This window comes from Cetorhinus maximus, chromosome 5 (genome assembly GCF_964194155.1).
Source record: "Cetorhinus maximus chromosome 5, sCetMax3.hap1.1, whole genome shotgun sequence".
Classification (NCBI taxonomy): domain Eukaryota; kingdom Metazoa; phylum Chordata; class Chondrichthyes; order Lamniformes; family Cetorhinidae; genus Cetorhinus; species Cetorhinus maximus.
The window spans coordinates 130,571,864-130,596,289 of NC_135883.1; the positions used below are offsets into that span (position 1 = coordinate 130,571,864).

General features: G+C 42.7%; 1 protein-coding gene across 1 annotated transcript in view; it reads right to left on the bottom strand.

The window, feature by feature from the left end:
• Positions 1 to 24,426, bottom strand: part of ascc3 (activating signal cointegrator 1 complex subunit 3) — a 634,438-nt gene that overhangs the window by 177,709 nt on the left and 432,303 nt on the right. The window contains exons 25-28 of the mRNA XM_078542487.1: positions 23,129 to 23,349; positions 22,789 to 22,874; positions 7,774 to 7,940; positions 1,241 to 1,386 (exon numbers count right to left, since the gene is read on the bottom strand). Of these exons, the coding sequence (XP_078398613.1) occupies positions 1,241 to 1,386; positions 7,774 to 7,940; positions 22,789 to 22,874; positions 23,129 to 23,349 (620 nt within the window). The remainder of the gene's footprint in view (positions 1 to 1,240; positions 1,387 to 7,773; positions 7,941 to 22,788; positions 22,875 to 23,128; positions 23,350 to 24,426) is intronic.

Here is a 24,426-nt window from a genome sequence, read left to right on the forward strand (position 1 = left end):
TGGAAAATCCTGGCCATGAATAAAGTGAAACCAATGTAACATGAAATATTTGTAAGTGAAATTTAATTTTGAAAAGCACCCGTGCCACCTTAGTGCTTGCAAGTCTTATGCTAACGGCAATGTTGTTGGGCAGGAGAGTTTTGGCCGTGATGCAGAGCCTCCCTGTTTGACTGGGTGTGGGGTAGGTGGGGAGAGCGGGGCGGGGGTTTGTGATGTAAAGGTCAGGAGAGGGGGCTGGGGGCCAGACCTTAGGGGGAGGGGTGGGGGTGGGGACCCTACTGAGAAAGGAGGCCAGTGTTGGAGGCCTCCCCCCTTCCCTGCTCGAGGTGCGAGCAGGGTAACTTATCAAGCATTGCCCCGCTCCCCTCCCCCACTCCCCATTCTTGATCTCCTGCTGTTGTCAAAATTGCGGCTGGGTGGGAAGCAGCCCTTAAGTGGCCATTAATCTCATGAAAGAATAAAAAAAATAGGCTGGGATGAGAGACCTGTAAGACATTACAAAGAGAGGGTGGAATGAAATGACAAGTGAACATTATAAGCTTGATGTATTGGGGCAATGGGGAACCAATGCAAGTCAATGAGGAGAAGCATGATGGATGAGCAGGACAAGATGCAGACAATGTATTTAGGCAAGTTGGTATTTATGAAAAGTAAAAGTTGGGAGAGATTAAATGTAGAGATGCTGAAAAACTGGGGAAGGATTTAGGCAGATGTAGGTATGAGTTGGGGCATAAGCAGCAATCTACATGTTTGTTATATGCAGATCCCATTTTTGCAGCAATCTCAAGTTTACATATGTACAATAATGACATTTTCATATAACAAGTATTGATTGTAAAAGCTGCGCCTATTCACAATTAATGCAATACACTGTAAGCAGCAAGGGCCTAATGTTCTTAGTATTTATGCTATCAGTTTTCTTTGAGGTAATAAAATCAATGCCACAGAAGCTTTAAAATGACAGTAGGCAGTTTAGCGTTAAATGTGAAGTGAGTTATAGAAGTTCGGTTTAAGGATACATGTGTTTAGTCAAAAAATGCATCTTTACTGTTCACCATCAGTGATATAGATGACAGGCACATCATTCCATCACTGTCAGCTGTAGCTTGCAAATCGCAGATTGGATTCTGCAAAGTACCATTAAATGATATGTGCTCCCAAAGTGCACAGGCACACATAATCCATTGGCATTTAGCCCATGATCTGTAATTGCTCCCCGTGGTCTAATATTTGTTCTTACCTGTTGGATACCTAACCAGTCAGCCAAGTCCTTGGCATTTGCCAGTGCAGTGGACAGCCCCACTATCCTTACAGGGCTTTCTGTGTGAGATGAGATGAAATTAGTTCTGGACACGATTACTTCCAGCACAGGACCTCTTTCATCCCCTGCAAATAAACACATTTGAAGTTGTTGCATTATTTTTAAGAATTTTGTCTGTTTTTCAACAGACTCATTGATTTTTTCAAGACTGAGATGGAAAATTTCACACTTTAAACAGAAGCAATGGCAATGTTATAATTCTTCAGTTTATGTGAAGCATATTGTTCACAAAATAATATACTGGGGTAGAAGTTGCGTTATAATAATCTTGGGACTATAGCTTTTAATTTAGGGTAAATGAAGGGGGACATGTGACCTGTTCTACAGTGTGTCTGACAGTAATCCTGGGTGGTTTGATTGTTAGAGATCAATGGAAGGCTTAAATTGTATTACTGAGAAGAAGATGGAAGGTATTTACACTTGGAAACAACTGCAGCTGTCTCTCAGTTTGCAACGAGTAGAATCTGCGTCTCCCACAGTCTCAGAAAAGTGTTATAGGTGTTGGGTTGAAAATAGTTGTGCTGTGAACTATCTATTTACTTTTACGATAAAAGAGGAATTGAAAAGCAAGAACATTCCGAGGAAAGGTCACAGACATGAAACGTTAACTGTGTTTTTCTCTCCACAGGCACTGCCAGACCTGCTGAGTACCTAGAACTTATTTCTCCTGGAATAGGGAAGGCTAAGAAAATCATTAACACAGGCTTTTACAATTGTGAAAGGCTTTGGAAGAATGAACAGACAAAGACAGTTTCCTGTGATTGGGGAGTCACTGATGAAGGAGCATCAATTTAAAGTTGCAACAGAAAAAGTGAGAGGAAGGGTTAAAAAAGAAAATCTTTATGCAAAATTGTTAAGAGGAGGGACTGTTTTGTCACAGGAAGCAGATGACAAAGAGACCGATAAATCTTTAAGGGGAAGAGTAGATAAACATTTGAAGAAGAGGAAGATTTTTATGTCTTGGGTAAATGAGTTCGTTGGCCAACCAAACTCTAACTGCATGCCTTCCTATGTTCTCTTCAGTTGCTGTTTGCAATCAATAACAGGGAGAGACTGATGTAAGAATAAACAGTGATAGTTTATTGAGGCATAGGGCAGAGCATGAGATCATACATGCTCACTCAGAAACCTCCAGAATTAGACTTACAGTTCCCAGTTGCCCACGCTGTACAGTGATTCGTCAGTGTTGTCATATGATCAGTACACTTGCATTCTCTTAAAGGGACAGAGTACCTCACTTTACCACATCCCTTTAGTTAAAAGTACAGCTAACAAGCTTAAAACACATGAACTATTTACACAATAACTATTTACAGGTCAAGTCTCTCAGGAGACTTTCTTTGACGGGCCGAGCGTCGTAGCCCAACAGCTTCGGCTGGTGTTTCCAAAACCTCCTTTTCAGGGGCAGTTGCCCACTATGTTCCTCAGTGGATGATTTCACCATCTTCTGGGTGCAGTCACGTTCACTCCTGCTGCCCCACCCGTCCAAGCTGAAACAGATAAAGGGTAACAAGCACAAAGCAATACAGTGATGAGCTACATGATGTGTGAGGAGAGAGAGGAAAAGGAAAAACATTTTCTTTCTTTCCGAGGGCTGTCAATAATTTCTCTTTTTCTTCCTGCGTGTCCTTTTCTTGGGAGCTCTGACCAGTATCTCTGTCTTCTCTTTAAATTTGCTGTTGGCTGGACTAGACTCAGGCACGAGCTGAACGTGAATGAGCTCAGTAGTTGGGTTTTCCGACAGCTCTTCTGAGAATTCTGGGCCTTCTAGCTTTAAACCTTCAGGGTTTTTATGCAGTTGTTGTTTCAGCTGTTCTAATTCTGTCCTATTCTCATTAATAGTTTCCTGGAGAATCACATATTGTTGCCTCTTCTCAGCTAATTCATTTCTTAACTCAACCGGAGACAGGCTTAACTCTTCCTTTTCTTCTTCATATCTTTTTTGTGGCACAAATTGGGAGCTGATTGAATTTTGTAACGCACAAAAGTCCTTTAATAGATTTTCCACTTTCTTTCAAAGGATGCTGACTTCAGCTTGAACCCTGTCCTGGTGTAACACTTCTACAGGCTTCTCCCGTTGGCTCTTTCCATACTTATTTTTTCTTGCAGCAACATACTTCTGGTTTCGAATTGGGAACTTAGCAGGCCCTCAAGATTTATCCCTCCGAGCCAGTTCCTTCTGAGGAGACTCGGTTCCCTGCCTGACATTACAAATAGGGGTAATTGTGCAGACTGCACCTTGACTTGACATACCCTTTCACATTTATTTCTTCGGTTGTGCATGTCCTCAGCTTTGTGTCCGAAACTTCTAACTTCAAGGGATGGGTTCCTTTACTCAGATATCTAAATGTAGGCTCTCCAATGACAGACATCGACGCTCACGTATTAACTTCCATCTTAATGGGTTGTCCATTAACTGTAATGACTAGGTTCTACCCACTTTGAGGTTATGTAATGAATGGATGTCTGATTCTGGCTCTTCCATGAGTCATATTTCATGATTTTTCCTTTTACCTTTATAGTGTTGTTTTAGCCTTTCTCTGCAGTGCCGGCTTATGCGGCCATAGCAATAGCAGAAAAAAGCACTCGATTTGTTTGAGTTGTCGTTCACTCACTGGAGGTCTGGATGTATTTCTCTCATTTGTTTTGTGGGTTTTCATTGTAGTACTGCTGTTTTTCAATGATCTGAAGCTAGGGGGCATTTCTGTGGAGTCCGAAGTTTTTGTGCATTTTATTGCCGGATTGTCCCACCCAACCAGAAGGACGGCGTGTCTCTTATAGCTTCCAAGTTTTTAACAGCACTCCCCATAGCTGTAGCGATTTCTAACGCCTTATTGAAGTCTAGGCTGGCTTCGGCTAGCAAACGCCTTTGGATAGTATCATCACCAATCCTGCATATCAGCTAGTGTCTCAACATTTCACAAATAAACGTTCTGAATTCGCAATGCTCAGTTAATGCCTTTAAGACGGCCACTATCTCCTCTGGAAGCTTGTTCCTTGAATTGAACTTGAAGTTCTGCATAGTAACTGAAGGCTTTGGTCTCACATTGCTCTGCACAAATTTTATTAACTTGTCAAAAGTCTTCGAGTCTGGGGCGCTAGGTGATGTAAGGCTGTGGATCAGCCTGTATGTTTTGCTCCTACATGAGGACAAAAGAATCACCCTCTTAATCTCCTTCCTCACGATGTCTTTAGCAGTTAAAAAAAAAGAAAGCTAGGCGTTCGGCATACTGACAGCAGTCATCTGAAATGGGGTCGAATGTATCGACACGCCCAAACTGCAGCATCATGAATGACTGCAAGGGGATTGCATTTCCGATAGGCTTTTCAGGTAATGACGAATTTCGGTGTTTGGCTTACCGCGGATTCGCCCTCTCTCTTGGGGGGGTCTCATGATTTTCTGTCCATAGCCATTTTTCATGTATTTACCCTTTTAAATGTATTGCTGCTTTAAGAGCAGTCACTGTTTTTTTTAAACTCTGTCTCTGCAGCTGTCGGCTTTTCTCTGCTGGGTTTCGCGCTCTTTTAAAGTTTTAGCAGGATCCCCACAATTGCGATTCTGCAGGGTTATTTTTAAAATTTCAAACTGCGGCACTGCTTTCTGCTCTGATTGCTGGCTGTCGCCTATTTTACAAGTAAAGTACAGATGCTCTTTCCAATGCTTTGCTCACCCATCTTGAAATTTATTTTCTTTTGTTCTTTATCCTCATTGCCACTTTTATGTATTTGGTAAATGAGCTCGTTGGCCAACTGAGCTCTAACTGCACGCCTTCCTATGTTCTCAATTGCTGCTTGCAATCAATAACGGGGAGATACTGATGTAAGAATAAAGATTTATTGAGACATAGGGCAGAACACCAGATCATATGTGCTCACTCAGAAACCTCCAGAACTAGACTTACAGTTCCCAGTTGGCCGTGCTGTACAGTGATTCATCAGTGCTGACACATGATCAGTACACTTGCATTCTCTTAAAGGGACAGAGTACCTCACTTTACCACAAAGATAAAAAGGCCAGAGAGACATCATAGCAGTCAGATTAATTTTGCAATGTTCTAGCAAATGTACTGAAGGACAACCAGCAACCAGATGAGCAGTACCAGCAGATAAAATGTAAAAATATTATAAATAGGGTGCAGTCACTACATTAATTTAAAATGCAACAAGAAGTTAAAAACTTAAGGTGTTTTGCTACAATGTATTACGCTGTGAAATAGATTATACTATTAAAATTTTTTTTAAGCCTGCAAACAAAGAAATTGGAACACATATCAATATTAAAAGAGGCTTTCCAATGGCCTAACTGCTTGAAGCAGTGAGTAGTTGACCCATAAAGACCAGGATGTTTTGAGTTTTTGCAGTTTATATTGAGTAGGCTAAAGTCAGTCTGTGTTGAGCAAGGGCCTCAGGCCTCCAAATTGAGGAGAGGGAGATCAAATGAGATTACTGCTCCCGATGTTTGCTCTGGGAAGTGTTCACTTGAGAATAGGTTCAAGTTTGAATGTGATACCTCTCGACACTCACTGTCTAGGCCCACAAAGAGAAAGAACATCTGAATGAGATACTACAGAACCTTACGGAAGAACCATATACCAAAGACACTTCACTTTCTCAGGAATGAGAATGACCAAAGACAAGAAGGACTGAAAATTAGTGGCCAAAGACAAAAAGATTTGAAAATTTTTTGCGACAAGGAAACATGTACACATTATAGCGTAAGGTGGCAAAGTCATTGCAGCATAAGGGGTCAGAAAATTATAGTACTCTTTATGATCTGTACTGAAATGCAAATGTTTCTAGGCTACTTCAAATGGATGAAGTTATTAGTTTTCAAGTGGGTAGGAACATTAGTTTTCCCTTTGTTTACTTTCTATTGCCACCAAGACTGTTGGCCAATGCTTTTATGTCAAATCACTAAAGTGACCTCAGTATTTTGGCTTTCCATGAAGTTAACACAAATAATACAGGATGAAGTCTATAGTAACAACAGAACATGACCTTGCTGGATTATGTATATTATAGGCAGGGAAGCTTCAGTAAGCAGGGAAGGTGTCATTAACCATGAACTAAGTTTGCCACCTGAAATGTCTCTGTTCATCACCTTTGAGGGCAAGGTGATTCAGTCCAAGTCATTCAAAGTGGTTAACATGAGGAATTCAGGATACTATTCTTCCTTGGTATTTTTTCTTAAATTTGGATTCTAAATACAATTCCCAATTCACACTAATAAACTAAGATCAGATTCATCTCAAATTCCAACTATTTGATGCAACAAAACAGAAATCAGTCAGGCATAAGGAGCATTTTATACTAACTAGTAATATACCAGATGAATTTCTGCATGGTTAATAATTTCTCTTCTCATTTGGCATTGCCTCCCCACCCACTACCACCACAGGCTTATTTCCTTAAAGGTAGCAGTGAAGATTCCAAAGGTCCAGCAACTTATCCATTGGTCAACAAGTTCCCAGGTTCAATTGCTTATCTCTGCCGAACTGACTGATATTGAGTGATTCAGTGGAACCATGCTGCAGCCAGGAATCAATAAATTCAAGTGTCAGTTTGATGCAACATTGTGGGAATGAGGGTAGCCATATTCCTCAACAGTATATTGTCCCAAACTTATGGTGCACGGGATCCCCTTAAACTGACAGACGAGTCCCCGGGTGTTGCCATGACAATCCAGGGCTGGGTTTCCACTCTCAAACACAGAAAGCCTTGTGCATTATGAGCTAGAACAGAGCCCCCTGTCCCACCCCAGCCGGATACAGACCCCCACCCCAGCTTCCACTCTAGTACAGACCCCGAGTCAGTGCCCACATTGGGTTTCTTGGCTCCTCTTTTTTTTAAATTCAGCTTCTTGCCATCAGTGTTATGGAAGATGTTGAATGCCTCAGACTGGTCACCGAGCATCTGGTCAAAAAGCAACTGGTGATGTCGTAGCCATAAGTCTTGTGCCTGGCAGCAGTGGGACCAAGCACAGTAACTGCTCTAGATTCTCCAATCACAGGTTCCCCCCATCTCGTCCTTGCTGCTCTTCCAATCATAGATTCCTTCTCTGGAGGAGCAGCAAGGACGGAGGGGGGGAGGGAACCTGTGATTGGAAGAACTAGAGCAGTGAGCATGAGACAGACAGAATCAGTGATTGGAGGAGCAGCTCTGTCTCTCCCGCACTTGCTATTCCTCTAATCACAACTCTGCAGTCAGTTCCCACTCTCACTAACTGACAGCAGGGTTGCAGTCTTTTTAAAACTCCTTACATTGGACCACCCCCAAAGGTTGAACATTTATTTAAAATGGGGGATTTCTGACAGTGGTGTCTCAGAAATGGCTGAAACTTCTCATCCCTACTTTTTGGAAAGAAGGGGGCAGGATTAAAACTAGGACGAAAAAAAAGGAAAAAAAATACAAAATTACATTTATTAACATATCTAATGTTATTCGATTCTTACCTAGTAAGTGGATTTCATCTATAATGATGATTGACACCTTCTGGACATAGCTCCTATTCTGCCAACTTCTGCTGATGCCATCCCATTTCTCAGGGGTTGTGACAATGAGGTCGGCCTGTGCAATTGCTCTCATGTCTGGAGTCACATCCCCAGTCAGTTCCACTACGCTAGAGATAGACATACAGTGTTATTTAGAAAGCAAAATGGTGATGCACAGAACTGGAAGCAATGATCTTCACATACTTCTACAAGCATTTGTTTAAGGGATATACATTTCAAACGTGCACCTCCTAACCCAATCTCCTATTTAAAGGAACCTAAGTCAATACCTACTAATTGCACGCAATTAAATACAATTAATATTTAACTAACAGATCTCTTCTCTCTCTTAAAATTAGACTTCATATATGAAGTAAAGAACAAGTTAAATCAAAAGACTTCTATATTCTGTACAAAAGGAGATCTTGTGGTGCAGTGGGTAGCATCTCTGTCTCTAAGCCTGAAGCTCCGGGTTCAAGTCCCACCCTAGAGCTTGCTAGCCAAAGGAGGGTACATTCATAATGTGGTCAAACAGGTTGAGTATCAACCTGCAAATCCTTCTAACATACACCAATGGCAGGCAGTAAGAGCAGGAGAGATTCCTGATCAGCCATCTGATGGAAAGAAAATTGGAACCTCTACCATCACTATCCATAGCTCCGGAGCACAACATGGATGTAAAAGTGTACTTTGCCACAGCAACTCTGGCTCCATGGACAGTTGGCTGGATCGCCGTGTGGATCAGATTGTTATCAACAGCGCAGGGTTCGATTCCCGTTCCAACCAGGGTGGATTTGGGATCTCCCTCCTTGCTCTACCCGTGGTCGAGGTTGTGGCGCTGTGTCAGACATGCCTTCAGGCAGAGAACTCAAGAAGAAAATTCTATACAAAGTATCACATTGCGAGATGCTCTTCCTCTAGGGCCCCTAATAATATCTTTGTACATGCACTTTTTTTAGTGAAACAATCAATGGATTGCAGCCTCCCATTAACTCTAGAGATTTCCTTCCTGTCCAGCATTTGTTTTGAGCCAGCAAGATCAAGCCATAACCTTTTTTTCACTTACACTTTTCATAGAGTTCTTCATATTCTTCAATAATGAGAAAAATATCCATATAGCATTCAATGTGTATATTACCTACAGTGTGCCCAACGTACAGAATTTCACTTAAAAATTTTAACAAACTGAAATCCTGCCTTCAGGTGAGCAGAGGGAGTACTTACAACAAATCTTTTTAATTTTTTTGGCTTTTCCAGCTTAAGGGCAACATTTTCCATTCTCACCCATCTTATGAAACCAGCTGCACTAGAATATCCATCAGGAAGATTAGCATTTGAAGCATTACTAAAAAATGACTGGCTTCATGTTTTTTGGTCACCTAAGATTTAATTTTATGAATGTTTTATTTGCCCTTTCAACATTCTCGGCTTTTATAGTGTTTCATCATTGCACTTAACTCCAACACATCTGGTCTACACTGAGGTGCACAACCAGTTCAACTGATGAATCAAACTTCCTAATTGCTCTGTCTCCTCTTCAGATATAACATCATTCCTCTATGATGACTTAGTATGATAAACTGGGATGGCAGTAACATTCTCTAAACTGGATTGTTGTTTTAAAGTTATTTCAGACTTGCCCTGCTTAATATGTAAACAAATATATTTAAAAGCCTCACAAGGTTGACTCTCGATTTTAAATTTTACTCTAATCTTAATATTTTTCAAATTTCACAGTACCACCCAATGAGGTATCATCAACATGCATCATGAAGGTGCCTGAAAGTTTCCCTTTATGACACTAATAAAACTAATAATAAGGTGGGATCTTTTAGTTGAACACAACCTATTTTCAGTAAAACAGATCTCACCAAAAATAGCTTAGCCTGGAAGCATTATTGAGGTCATAGACACATTTGTTCAGTTTCCATATAGTTTTCCTTCTGCATTTGCTGCCTTTGTTTCAGAAACACTTCTCCCTGAAAAGTATCGTCCTGCAGAAATTCAGCTTTTATGACAAGTGATCTATACAAGCACGTGGCCGAAAGAATGAAAAGGATTTTTAAAATTGCTTTTCCATCTGTGGAAGAGAGCACTCTAACATGTGTATCACCCAGTTGCTCTTCAAAACTGATAGCATCTAGGCTTGCTTTACTTTTGTAAGTTCCATCTGCAAGGACTTTTCCAGAATACTCTCAGTATATGATAAAACTTGGTTGACCCTTACCTGGTGCCTCAGAATAAACTCCAAGCATGCTCCAACTATCTAGCCCCCTTTGTTTTGTCTCTCATCGGTTTTCTCAAGTTTAAAGGAAGCCATCAAAACTTCACAGTCATGAGGATTTCTGCTTCTAGTTCTGTTGTGAGACTGTTCTGAGGCTTTTATTTCATTGTCCAATCTATTCAAACTTTGGCCTCTGCTTCCACTTTTATGTCTGTCAGGACTACTACTGCGAGATCTCTCTTTTGGAGGCTTTTCCTCCAGTTCGTGATCATTTTCTGCCTTAAGAGTCCGACCAGCCTCATTATCGCTTTGCTTTCTTACTTTCCACTATTTTACCCCATTATGCCATTCCATGGACCCCACTTCATCCTCAACATTCAAAAATTTAACCTTGCCAGTAGCTTATCCTGTATGTCCCACAATTTGTCATACCCTTCCCTTCGTTAGACCCTTGAGAATATATGTCACCTGAGTACCCACTCTGGGCAATTGGCCTGTGGATGTGAAATCTCTGTCATGTATGTCATGTTCACACACATTGGGCTGAATTTTACGCTGATTGGGCGGGCGTGTACCTGACCTGATCGGGCGTGAAATAGCGCGAGATGACGTCGGGCAAGTGTCTCGATGTCATCCTGTGTTCAGTCAGTGGGCATGCGCAAAAGTCGGAAGCGTGCCCACTGACTATTAAGAGGGCAATTAAGCCCATTAATGGCGCAACTGTCTGTTATTTTACATAGCCCGTCCAACCTTACGGTTGGCAGACAGGCAAATCGGCCTGGCGGCCTTTACATTTTTCATCAAACCTCATCCAAGGGTGGGAAGAGGTTTCCGTTATTAAATAAAATAAAAATAGAAATCTGTGGACAGCACTTTTATAATCTATATGTTCAGGTGTCTGATTGTGATGCTTGGACATTTATTTTCTGATTTTAAAAACTTTATTCCCTGGTTTTCGGGTCTTCAGCTCACTGAGGCTGCTCTCTGCCATATGGGAGCTTTCTGTCAGCGTTCGCCCATGCTGATGTCATCACCCGCTCTCCTCCCGCCTCCACCCCAGCAGCGCTGAGCTTTTCAGCGCGCGCTGTTAATTGGCAAGCCAGCGTGAAATTGTGGTGGGGGGCCGATCGTGATTGACGGTCCGTTTCCCGACTGTTCCCGGGCCTGCTGATCGTGCCCGCCCGAGCTGAAAATTCAGGCCATTATCATTGATCAGCCCTTGATCTACTGCACTCTGTTCTTCAGAATCACAATACACATGAGCACTTGATGTCGAAGGTGCCTTCCATCAGCTGCTCAGTCTTAGATTTTGCAATCACTTCTGATTAATTATATGGAATGAGCCTCAACAGTTTGATTGTCATATTCAATAAGTACTCATACCAACATGATCCGTTACATTACTAATGTCTTTCCATTCCCTATGATCTCTTTTATAGGATACCAAATCTCCTAAATTTAACTCTGCCTCAAATGGGCTTTTATGATGCCTTGGTTCTCTCTGAATTTTCTGAGACCTCAGCCATGATAAAACCTTTTCTCCCAACATGCAAAGCATTCAAATGGGCAGAAAAATTGAACTAATTTTAGCATCTCCTAGAGCACGACTATGGCACAACAGCTGGCAATTTGGAATTTTTCCCATAGCCAAATCCAACCTTCTGGAGTCAATTCTTTGAAAGAACTGCCCATGTCAATGTACAGTCTGGTAGATCAGCTAAAATTTTATGCAGCATTTCACTGATCACTGTATGACTGCTTTCACAAAGTCCATTGCCAAAAGGACTTTCAGTTGTAGTATTCATAACCATGATGTTCATCACATCATGTTCACACGTCTCTGAGCCCATCATTGGCAAATTCCCCTTCCATACAAACATACGAATTAGGAGCAGGAGTAGGTCATTCGGCCCTTTGAGCCTGCTCTGCCATTCAATAAGATCATGGCTGATCTGATTGTAATCTCAACTCCACCCTATCCCCGATAACCTTTATCCCCCCTTACTTATCAAGAAAACATTCAAAGACTCTGTTTCCACCACCTTTTGAAGAAGAGAGTTCCAAAGACTCACAACCCTCTGAGGGAAAAAACTTCTCCTCATGAGTCAGAAATTTCGCTGGTGTCCAAAGGCTGGTCAAATTGTCCTTGATTTTGTCTACAATCACCCTTTTGTCCTTCCTATATATTATTGTAGAACAATCTGGTCGCCTCAGTCTATAGAATATAGGTAGGAAATATTTCTTTGTCCCATACCTTTAGATCCTTGGCAATTTCCTCATTAACGTAAAATGCCAATGGAAAGTTTACAATAGTATGCAGTGGCGTGCCCTGATACTTACAGATTTCATACTTCTCATTAATCTCTTCTATTAGCCTCATATACTCATCTTCAACCATACCAGCATCTTTTAGCAGGATTTTTAACTTCTGACAAGTAGGGTGAGCAAATTGTCTATGTGAATCCAGGGCAAATTCTTTAGTCTGATTCTGATAACCTGATGCTTGTGAAACTTGTGCAACATTTTGATGAGAAACATCAGGGGCTGCGTTTTATGTTTTTCATCGGGCGCGGGAGGCAAAATGGAAAGTGAGTGGTCTGCTTGCTCCCGCTGTCTCAGCTCTTCCAATCAAGCATCGGACGGCCAATTAGTGTTTGTCTGCCAGGAAGGCGGCCAACAGCAGTGCAAAGGGAGGGGCGCTCTGTGCCCAATCAGGAGTCTAGACTTGTTAGTCATGCAGCAGTGCAGTTATGTCATTAACAGGTCATCGGTCATGGCTACAAATGTAAAGGCCTCCTTCTCTCTCAATCTTCCTTTATTTATAGACCCATAGACGTCTACAGCACAGAAGAAGGCCATTCGGCCCATCATGTCAACATCGGTCAACAAAGATCTGACTACACGAATCCCATTTTCCAGCTCTGGAGGCTATGGCAATGCAAGTGAATATCTAAATACTTCTTAATTGTTACAAGAGTTTCTGACTCAACCACCCATTAAGGCAGTGAGTTCTAGACTCCCACCATCCTCTGAGTGAAAACATTTCTCCTCAACTCCCCTCTTACCCTTCTACCTCTTACCTTAAATCTATGCCCTCTGGTTATTGATCCCTCTACGAATGGAAAAAGTGCCTTCCTATCCACCCCATCCATGCCCCTCATAATCTTATGCACCTCTATCAGGTCCCCTCTCAACCTTCGCTGCTCCAAGGAAAACAACCACAGCCTATCCAATCTTTCCTCATAGCTCAAACCCTCCAGCCTAGGCAGCAACCTGGTAAATCTCCTCTGCACCCTTTCAGTGCAATCACATCCTTCTTATAATGTTGTGACCAGAACTGCACGCAGTACTCCAGTTGTGGCCTAACCAGCCTTGATACAATACCAGCATAATCTCCCTGCTCTTGTATTCTATGCCTCAGCTAATAAAGGCAAGGATCCCATATGCCTTCTTAACCACATTATCTACCTGCCCTGCTACCTTCAGGGATCTGTGGATATGCACACCAGGGTCCCTCTGATCTTCAGTATTTTCTAGGGTCCTACCGTTCATAGTGTAATCCCTTGCCTTGTTAGCCCTCCCCAAGGGCATTACCTCACACTTTTCCGGGTTGAATTCCATTTGCCACTGCCCTGCCCACCTGACCAGTCCATTGTTATCCTCCTGCAGTTTACGGATATCCTCCTCACTATTTACCACCCTAACAATTTTCCTGTCATCCGTGAACTTTTTGATCATACCCCACACATTTAAGTACAACACAAACAGCAAGGGCCCCAGCACCAAGCCTGCGGAACCCCATTGGAAACAGACCTCCAGTCACAGAAACATCTCTCTACCATCACCCTCTGCTTCCTGCCTCTCAGTCAATTTTGGATCCAATGTGCCACTTTGCCTTGGATCCCATGGGCTCTTCCTTTCTTGACCAGTCTGCCATGAGAGACATTATCAAAAGCCTTGCTAAAGTCCATGTAGACCACATCAAATGCATTACCCTCATCAACACTCTTGGTTACCTCCTCAAAAAATTTGTTCACATTTGTCAAACACGACCTTCCCTTAACAAATCCAGGCTGACTATCCTTGATTAATCCGTGTCTCTCCAAGTGCAGATATATTCTGTCCCTCAGAATTCTTTCTAGTAACTTCCCACCACTGAGGTTAGACTGACTGGCCTGTAATTTCCTGGTCTATCCCTTCCTCCCTTTTTTAATAATGGGACAACGTTAGCAGTCCTCCAGTCCTCTGGCACCTCACCTGTGGCCAGAGAGGATTTGAAAATTACTGCAAGAAGCCCTGATATCTCTTCCCTTGCCTCTCTCAACAGCCTGGGATACATCTCATCCGGGCCTGTGGATATATCCACTTTTAAGGCCTCTAAACCCGCTAGTACTTCCTCTCTCTATGTTAATTTCCTCTAATATTTCACAGTCCTCTGCCCTGATGTCAATATCTTCCATTGTGAAGACCGACACAAAGTATTCATTGAGGACTGCACCCACGTCCATACACAGATTACCTCTATGCCCTAATTGACCCTATTCTTTCCCTAATTATTCTCTTACTCTTTATATATTAAGAAACAAACCCCTTTGGGTTTTCCTTTATTCTACTCACCAATGCTTTCTCATGCACTTTCTTAATTTCTTTTTTATGTTCCCCTCTGCACTTTTTATACTCCTCTAAGGATTCTGCTGTATTGAGCCCTTGGTATCTGCCATAAGCTTCTCTTTTTTTCTTAATCCTAATCTTTATGTCCCTTGACATCCAGGGTTGTCCGGACTTGGTCCCCCACTTTGTCTTTATGGGAACATATCTGCCCTGTACTCTCGCTATTTCCTCCTTGAATGCCTCCCAACTGTTCTAGCACAGTTTTATCCGCAAGTAGCTGCTGCCAGTCCACTTGGGCCAATTTGCAACTCGCCTTAGTAAAATTAGCCTTTCCCCAGTTTAGAACTTCTTGATTTCTTTTGGTCGGCTCCAAAAAGTTAAAAAAGTTAAAAACACAGGGGCCAAAATTTCATGATCCCCATTGGAAGGTTTTTAGGTAGGTGGAGGGGCGGGGAGCGTCAAATTGCAGGGACGGATTCTTTCCAGGATCCCACAAACCCCACAGCAACTTTACACTAGGGTAGGCAAGGCCTCAGATGGAAATCCGCCCTTGCCCCAACTGAGGCCCTTAAGAGGCCAATTAATGGCCATTTAAGGACCGTTTCCCACCCAGCCTCAATGTTTAGGCTGGTGGGGGGGTGGTTTACCTGGCGAGGGGGAATGCCTGCAAAGGACTGGGCCTAAATTTCGGGCAGAAAGGGTGGGGATGGCGGTGGTGATGATGGTGGGGGCGGGGTGCCTCCATCAGAAGCCCCTTTTTGACTGCGGGCTCCTTAACGTCCAGTGGCCACTAGATGTCCCTCCCCACCCCCAGCCTTTCTGTCAACACTCCGATTGCCCCCTTTGCACCCCCCCCGCACCCCAGGCCTTCCCCACTCATGGAACCCCTTAAACTTACCTTGTCCTCCAATTCTGGGACTTGGGCTCAGGCATGTTAGTGTACTTACTCTTCAGTCCACTGCAGCACTTGTCGTTGCAGGGACTGGAGAGCTGCCGGCACTCATTCAAATGTGAAATTGCTGCAGGGCACTCGAAGTTGGCGGGGTTGTGTTCCCCGCCGGCCGACTATTCGGATGGCAGGAAGGGGGACCCTGTCACCCCAAAAATTCAGCCCATAGAGATGCTGCTACCTTCACCAGCAGAATCTGCTGCTACATTCAGCTAGGGTTCCGAAGGCAGGCTTTTTCCTCAGCCACTGTGCTGCCTCGTCATAGCTTCCGTAAACTACTTCCAAACTTTTTCACGTCTGACACCCGAAAAGTGCAGCAGGCAATGGAAAATCGCAGATAATTAGGTCATTAACAAGCAAATAGCTTGTCAATTAGTAATTAAAAAATGGTGGGCTTCCAGATTCCACGACCGCTCGCCTTCTGAATTTTTCGGCGACTGGTGTATTGACGTTGTATTGCCAACCTGATGTCAACACACTATTTTACCTTTGCAGGGAGGGTGTGGGAGGGGGGGGGGTTGGGCAGTCTGCCCAATTTGCAGCCATAAACTCCAACCCTAGGTTTTGTCAAATGTATAGAATCTATCTGCCTCAGCCTTAAAAATATTCAATGACCCTGCTTCCAGTGCCTTCTGAGGCAGTGAGTTCCAAAGTTGCACAATCCTCAGAGAAAAAAATTCTCCTTATCTCTGTCCTAAAAGGGTGACTCCCTAATTCTAGAATCACCCACAAGAGGAAAGGTCTGTTCCACGTCCACCTTGTCAATACCGTTCAGGATCTTATATACTTCAATCAAGTCACCCCTCACTCTTCTAAACTTCAGTGGAAACAAGCCCAGCCTGTTAAACTTCTTGTCATAGGATAAGCTGCTCATTCCAGGTATCAATCTAGTGAACCTCCTCTAAACTGCCTCCATCCTTCTTTAAATAAGGAGATCAAAACTGCACACAGTATTCGAGATTCGGTCTCACCAATGCCCTGTATAATTGATGTTCAATTTTATGTTCAATTCCTCTTGTAATAAAGGATAACATTCCATTAGCCTTCTTAATTATTTGCTGTTCCTGCACACTAACTTTTTGTGAATCTTGCACGAGGACACCTAGGTCTCTCTGCACCTCAGAATTCTGCAGCCATTCTCCGTTTAAGTAATACTCTGCTTTTTATTCTTCCTGCCAAAGTGAACAACTTCATAATTTCCCACATTATACTTCATCTGTCAGATTTTTGACCACTCACTCAACCTATCTATATCAGTCTGCGACCTCCGTATATCCCCATCACAACATACTTTCCTACATATCTTCGTGTCATCTGCCAATTTAGCCACCATGCCTTTAGTCCCCTCAACTGATAAAAATCGTAAAAAGTTGAGGCCCTAGCTTTAAGGCCCTAGGATGGAGTCCATCAGGACCCAGAGATATGTCAGCCTGCAGCTCCATCAGTTTGCTCAGTGATTGTAATTTCACCAAGTTCCCTTCTCCCTTCCACCTCTTGATTTACAACTATTATTGGAATGTTTTTGTATCCTCTATAATGAAGGCAAAAGCAAAATATTTGTTCATTTCATACTCCATTTCCTTATTATCTACTATTAACTCCCCATTGTCATTCTCTAGAGGACCAACACTCACTTTACTCACTCTCTGGTTGGTTCCAGAACGTGCTGCTCTAAGAAACTATCTCAAAAGCATTCTATGAACTCCTTATCCTGGCTACTACTGCCAATCTTATTTTTCTAGCTTGTACGTAGATTAAAATCACCCATGATTATTACCGCCCCTTCTATCACAAGCACCCAATCTTACTCCTTTCAGTTGAAGCAGCGCTTCACTTGTACCTCCTTCAATTTGGTCTACTGCATTCGCTGCTCCCAATGTGGATTCCTCTACATTGGAGAGACCAAACGCAGACTGGGCGACCACTTTACGGAACACCTTCAGTCTGTCCCCAAGCGTGACCCAGACCTTCCTGTCGCTAGCCATTTCAGCACACCATCCTGCTCTCATGCCCACATGTCCATCCTTGGCCTGTTGCAATGTTCCAGTAAAGCCCAAAGCAAACTGGAGGAACAGCACCTCATCTTCCGATTAGGCACTTTACAGCCTTCCGGACTTAACATTGAGTTCAACAACTGCAGACCATGAACTCTCTCCTCCATCCTCACCCCTTTTTTATCCCCTTTTTTCAATAATCATTTTTATTTTTTTATTTTTTATCCACTTATTTTTAATTTTTATTTATTTTCATTTTTATTCATTGTTTTATTCCCACCTTTTATCCTATTTTTGATCTTTTTTCCCACCACCTCACCCCTACTCGGGCCATCTGTCACTTTTTCATGTTGCTCTTTCCAAAGTGCTTACCCTTGTCCTGCTATTATCACATTTCGCTTTCTGACCTTAATGCCACCATCAGCACCTCCTTTAGCCAGTACCACTGCCATTAACACCCCTTTGTCCTTTTGTTCATGACTTCTTCGTCAATCTCTCTTTTGCCTCCACCTATCGCTGGCCTTCTATCCAGTTTCACTTGCTCCACCCCCCTTAAACAGTATAAATTTCACATTTTTACTTCTCTTTAGCTCTGAAGAACAGTCATACGGACTCGAAACGTTAACTCTGTCTTTCTCTCCACAGATGCTGTTAGACCTGCTGAGTTTTTCCAGCATTTTCTCTTTTTGTTTCAAATTTCCAGCATCCACAGTATTTTGCTTTTAACCCAATATTTCTTCTTGTACACTTTGTCCTACATTGTGGTTACTGTTAGGGGACCTGTAGACCACTCCCACTCGTGACTTCTTTCCCCTGCTATTCCTCATCTCTATCCAAACCGATTCTACATCCTGATTTCCTGAACCAAGGTAATCTCTAACTATTGCATCCTTGATCAACAGTGCTACTCCTGCACATTTACACAGCTTCCTTTTCTTCTTGAATGGTGCCCCTCAATATTCAGGAACCAATCCTTGTCATCCTGCAGCCATGTCTCCATAATGGCTATTAGATCATATTCATTTGCTTCAACGTGCATTATCAATTCATTTACTTTGTTTTGAATGCTACGCGCATTCAGAAATGAACCTTTAGTTTTGTCTTTTTGTTACCTTTGTAACATCTAGCCTTGACCAGTGGTGTATTCTTAGGTTTTATCTCTCTTTCCCTTGCTGCTATTCTATGACACTCATTTCCCATATTACTATTTTGCTGTCCTGCCTTGAATCTACCCCTTGATTTGCTACATCTACCCAAGCCTGAATCCTCACCCTTCTTGTTTAATTTAAAGCCCTCTCTACTTCTTGCTTTGCAAGAATACTTGTCCCAGCACAGTTCAGGTGTAGACCGTCCCAACTGTACAGCCCCCTACTGGTGCTAATGCCCCACGAACCAGAACCCACTTCCCCCACACCAGTCTTTGAGCCATGCATTCATCTCTCTGATCTTACTTGCTGTATGCCAATTTGCATGTGGCTCAGGTAATAATCCAGAGGTAATTACCTTTGAGGTTCTGCTTCTTAATTTAGTACCTAGCTCCTCATACTGACTATACAGAACCTCTTTCCTTGTCCTACCTATGTTGCTGGTACTACATAGTCCACGATGACTGGATCCTCCCCTCCCACTGCAAGTTCCTCTCCGGCCCTGAGTAGATGTCCTGCACTCTGGCACCGGGCAGGCAACACAGCCTTCTGGACACATGCTCTTTGCTGCAGAGAATAGTGTCAATCCCTCTCACTATACTGTCCTCTACCAACACTACATCCCTGTTTGTTCCCCCAGCTTGAATGGTTTCCTGTACCATGGTGCCATGGCCAGCCTGCTCATCCTTGCAGACACCGCTTTCAGCCACAGAGGCTGTGAGCACTTCAACTCTGTTTGACAAATGTAAAGTCTGAGGCTCCTCCACTACTGTCTGTTTGGTCCTTTTACCTGCCTCACTCACGGTCACATCCTCCTGTCCTTCACCACTGACCAGAACATACGACCCTATTTTAAAAGGTGTGACCGTCTTTTGGAACAAAGTATTTCGCTTGCTCCCTTAGGTTGTGCAGTGTCTGCAGTTCGGCTTCAAGATCAATAATCCTGATCCTGAATTCCTCTAGCTGTTTACACTTTCAGCGGACCTGTTTGCCATAGATCATCTTGTGTCCAAAATTACCCACATTCCACAGCAGCAGCATAACATATGCCATTGTTAATTATGTTATTTAGTTAATTTAATTACTCTCTTAATTAACCTAGAAAAATTCCTATGTATACCACACCTCTTTCTCCCATGCATCAAATTTCCACGTGAACCTAATTCGCTACTCACTTGGTCTCCGTCTCACTCTGGTGTAGTTGCCTGTTCCCTCGCGTGCCCTTACTGGTCACTACAAAGTAACATTTTAACCACTCTGATCTACAAACTGCTGAAGTGCTATCTAGCACAAACACTATCTAGTATTCCACAGTTAAAGGAGTGTGAGAAAAACACATTTATCACAGGACTAAAACTCTTTGTGACCAGTGTAATTTGTTCGGTTTCATCATTATCTTCATCCTCTTCCTCCATATTCTCTGCAACATGTGTCATTTCGAGGACCAACCTCTTCGCTTTGGAAAATTCATTGCTTAATGATACTTCAAACACACCTGAAGCATCTATTAACTAATCCTTGGGATTCATTTGCCTCTTATTTTGTCTTCTGCTCTAATAGCCAGATCTGCTAAAGGTGTCTTCAGCCTCACTCTGCCTATCTTGAATCCTTGCATCCAGTACTTGCACCATTTTGAAATCTAGCAATCGTTCAGTCCTCGATTCTTTGTGTTATCGGGGAATGCCCATTTGTTCCATGAAGGCTGAATTAAATGACTGTTTCCCTAGGATTTCTTTATTTAAGGCAGCATACATCTGATCCAACAGGGTCTCTTTCCCCGACAATGGAATACGAGTTAGAACCAGTTGCTGGTCTATAAGAGACACCTTAGCACAATCCAGCAATTTAAATGCTAATACTGATCTAGAGATCCCCAAATTGAATTTCATCAATCTTTTAAAGTCCATGATATATTCTTCCAGGGAATGACCACCTTTTTTTTCCGAAATCTGAAGTCTCAAAATTATTTTCTCAATTTCCAGGCATCATCTCCTAACATGCTGGGCTGTAACTTCCGAGCTTCAGGGCAGTGTAACTGGGGGAGTACCCCAAAATCACACTGTGGAAACCCCCCCAAAGTTCCCAGGTAAGGTTTGCACGGCAATTGCAAACTTGCTTTGGGTCCTGCAGTGGGAACCCACCGAAAATGCGACTTAAATCACAAACCTCAGATGGTTCTGACAGTCTTACATCAATCGTTACCCGGAAAAAGTTAGAAGAATTAAAACCCCTTTCTAGATTTTGGGTAACTATTGTACAGACCCACACCGAGCCCCCCTGGCCAAACTGCACTCCCCTCACGTCCCTAGGCAACTTTCCACCTCCCCAACTATACACCCCCCACCCATGGGACTCCCCCCAACCCCCCTCCTCCCCCTGACTACCCCCGCCATAGCACTCCCCCCGCCCCTCCACAGGACCAACCCCCCCAACCACCCCCCACATGGGACTCCTCCCAAACCCCAACTACCCCCCAGGCCCGACCCAACCTCCCTCTCTCCGACTGCTCGATTCAGCCACCACCCACTCCTATCCTGCTTCTGCCACCCCCCCCGCCCCCCTCCAAATTCTAACCACTTACCTGACAAACCTACCTTCTCCATGGTTGGACCTTTAAACCTACCTGATTTATGGCTGCTGGTGGTGATTCCTTCCTGCTGACTCTCCAGTGTTCAACTGAAGGTCTCTTGCTGCCCTGCATAGTTCTTTCTGGCCCGAGTCGGAAGGTCAGGCAAGACAGGAACGAAAACATTTAAAAGGTAAAAAAGTAGGGGCAGAGGGGCAATATGACTCTGACTGCCACTGAGCAGAAGTTCACGCCCTCTATTTGCCAGAAAGCCAGGTGGTGAAGGATAGAACTGGAGCCAATCTTTACACTTTTATAAGCATTTATTTACAGAGATACACACTCCAGATACACGTCTCTTAACCCTACCCCAGCTTTCGTCTGTTTCTATCTATATGAGCCCTTGTGAAAACCTAGCTAATGCCCCCACCTGCATCCAATCAAACATAATTACTGTAATGGATATGTCATTTGTAAGTCAAAAAAATTAGCATCTATGAATGAGTTTCACTTTGTCATTTAAATTACAGCTCCCTTAAGTATTAGAAGCTGATGCTTCCTTCTGAAATGACAGTTACTAAAGCTGGGGACATTTCCAGCTTATCAGGTTGAAGTTATACTAGAAACTCAGACTAGGGTGAGACGAACACCTGGATGTGTATGCCCACACTTACATTAAAGCAAAAGTAGCCACAAATATCGATGTACAGTTGGTTTTAGCTTTTTCTCTGTAGATTAAAAAGATCAAGTGATAGATTTGAAGAGAGTCACTTCAAAGCTGACATCAATGTACCATCAATCATGTTGCTGATTGCTCAGCAACTTTTTGAGCAGGATCTGCCTGCAAAACAAGCCAGCAGACATCCAAAAATTCCTCAACCCTCTGTTTAAAAATATAGTGCTGATACAAAAGGTTGTACAAACTATTTGAAGAGAACTGACATGAAGAATGAATATTTGGGAACACATGGTCCAAATGTGCAACATCTGCTTGAGAAGCAAACATACCTCCATACACTCACAGTAATACTACACTGTCACCTGAAATTGTTTCATCTAAACCAACGCTTCCCTAGTTAGCTGAACATTTTTAATAAAAACAAAACTATTAAAAAGTATGAAAAGAACAAAGGCATGCATACTTGCAACTTATCCATGTCCCTAAACATTAACTGAGGCTCAAATAAAATCAGACCATAATTGAATACTCTACAAAGGAATTACTAAGGGAAATCGTGGAAGCATAAAAACGAAAACAAAAATCCCATGATCAGCTTGGAGGGGTTGGATGGGAGGGAGTAAAAAAGAATTTAGCAACCTTACCTTCGATGCGTGTCTGCTAATCTTATAGAATCTGATTTAATTCCATTTAAATCAATAGAAACAAGAAGCAGGGGCTTGGATAATAAGCACGTGTTTTTTTTTCTCACCAGATTGCCACCCATTTGATGAAGACAAAAATTTACTCCATTTCGATTGGTACTTACTTTTTACCCAGCTTCTCAGTAATCCTGATTTTCCAATCCTCAATTCGCTCACGGACAAGTGCTTTGAGAGGAGCAATGTAAACAGCCTAGAAATCAGATGAGAGTTCAAAGGTCACAAAATTAAGCTTCAGGAGTCAAATTCCCAAATAAACAATAGGTTAGAATGGACAAAAAATACTTAGAACCAGAGTTTTAAACAAAAGGAACAAGCATATCAGTATAGACATAGGGAGACGAGGACTGTGTGAAACAGTTCTATGAAGGCTTAAAGAGCATTCGACTTAAGTAATTCAACCAAAAATGTTACAAACATAAGAGAGAAAATTAAACCAAAAATAACCTTTGATGTTGGGTATTTGTTGAAAATGCGAAATATTGCCAGCTCAGCTGCAACCGTCTTTCCAGACCCCGTGGGAGCTCCAAGCAGCACATTACAGTCAGTGTGATAGAGGGTGTGAAATATCTGAGTCTGGATTGGGTTGAAGTGGGTGAACTTGTACAGTGCTTCATACTCCCGATTTCCCAGAGCACTGATGGGCAATGGCTGCAGGTCAAGCAATTCTGCAAAGTACAAAGAACTCAAACATGTAATACATATGAACACACGTACACATAACCAGCATAGGCGTAAAGGAGCAGAGACTGCCAGCAAATTGAAAGGCCTCTTTGGGTACAAAAGACAAGATTTTAACAATGCTTTATTGAAGAGAGAAAGATTTAAAAGGATATTATTCATATTAGACAATATTTTCCTATCCTCACTTTGGAGAGAGACACAACTCAATACAACCAGCTCTTCCATTGAGGTAAAACACAAAATGTGTTTTTCAATTAAATTATTAGTATATCATCTTCACAAGATTGAACAACCCTGCATTAATACAGCGCTCTCATGTCTTCAGTACATTGGAAAGTTCTTCACAGCCAATTAGTTACATTTGAAGTGTAGCTAGTGCTGTTTTGTGGGTAAATGCAGTGGGCAATATGCAGACAGCAGCATGCAACAAACAGTAAATAATTGACCAGATATTCCTCAACCAATGTCACAAGGAAAGATTATCTGGTATTTATTCAAGCAGATAATATTAGTCAGGACATTGGGAGAGCATGTTCCTCCTGCCTTTCTTCGAATAGCACCTTGGAGTCTTTTACATCCAACTGCTTGGGTGGAGGGAGCCTCAGTTTAAAAACTTATCCGAAAAGTGGCACCTTAAACAGTGCACCCTCTCTCAGCACTACACTGAAATGTCAGCCTAGGTCATGTGCTCAAGTCCTGGAGTGAGGCTATCACTATAGCAGTGTTACACTCAGTGCTATCACTGAGTCTGGCACTGATAATGGTCGCTTTTCATGTGTGCACCTGGATAGTGTGTGCTGACAGCCCAATCCACCATAGGGAGCATTGCAACCCTCTTTGATCCAATGTCTATGCATTTGCGCTCCCAGTTGGAGTCATTGGAAAGTGATAGCAAGCTAGAAATATGGCCGATAAAAGCAAAATACTGCAGATGCTGGAAATCTGAAACAAAAACAAAAATAGCTGGAAAAACTCAGCAGGTCTGACAGCATCTGCGGAGAGGAATACAGTTAACGTTTTGAGTCATACGGACTCGAAAGGTTAACTGTATTCCTCTCCGC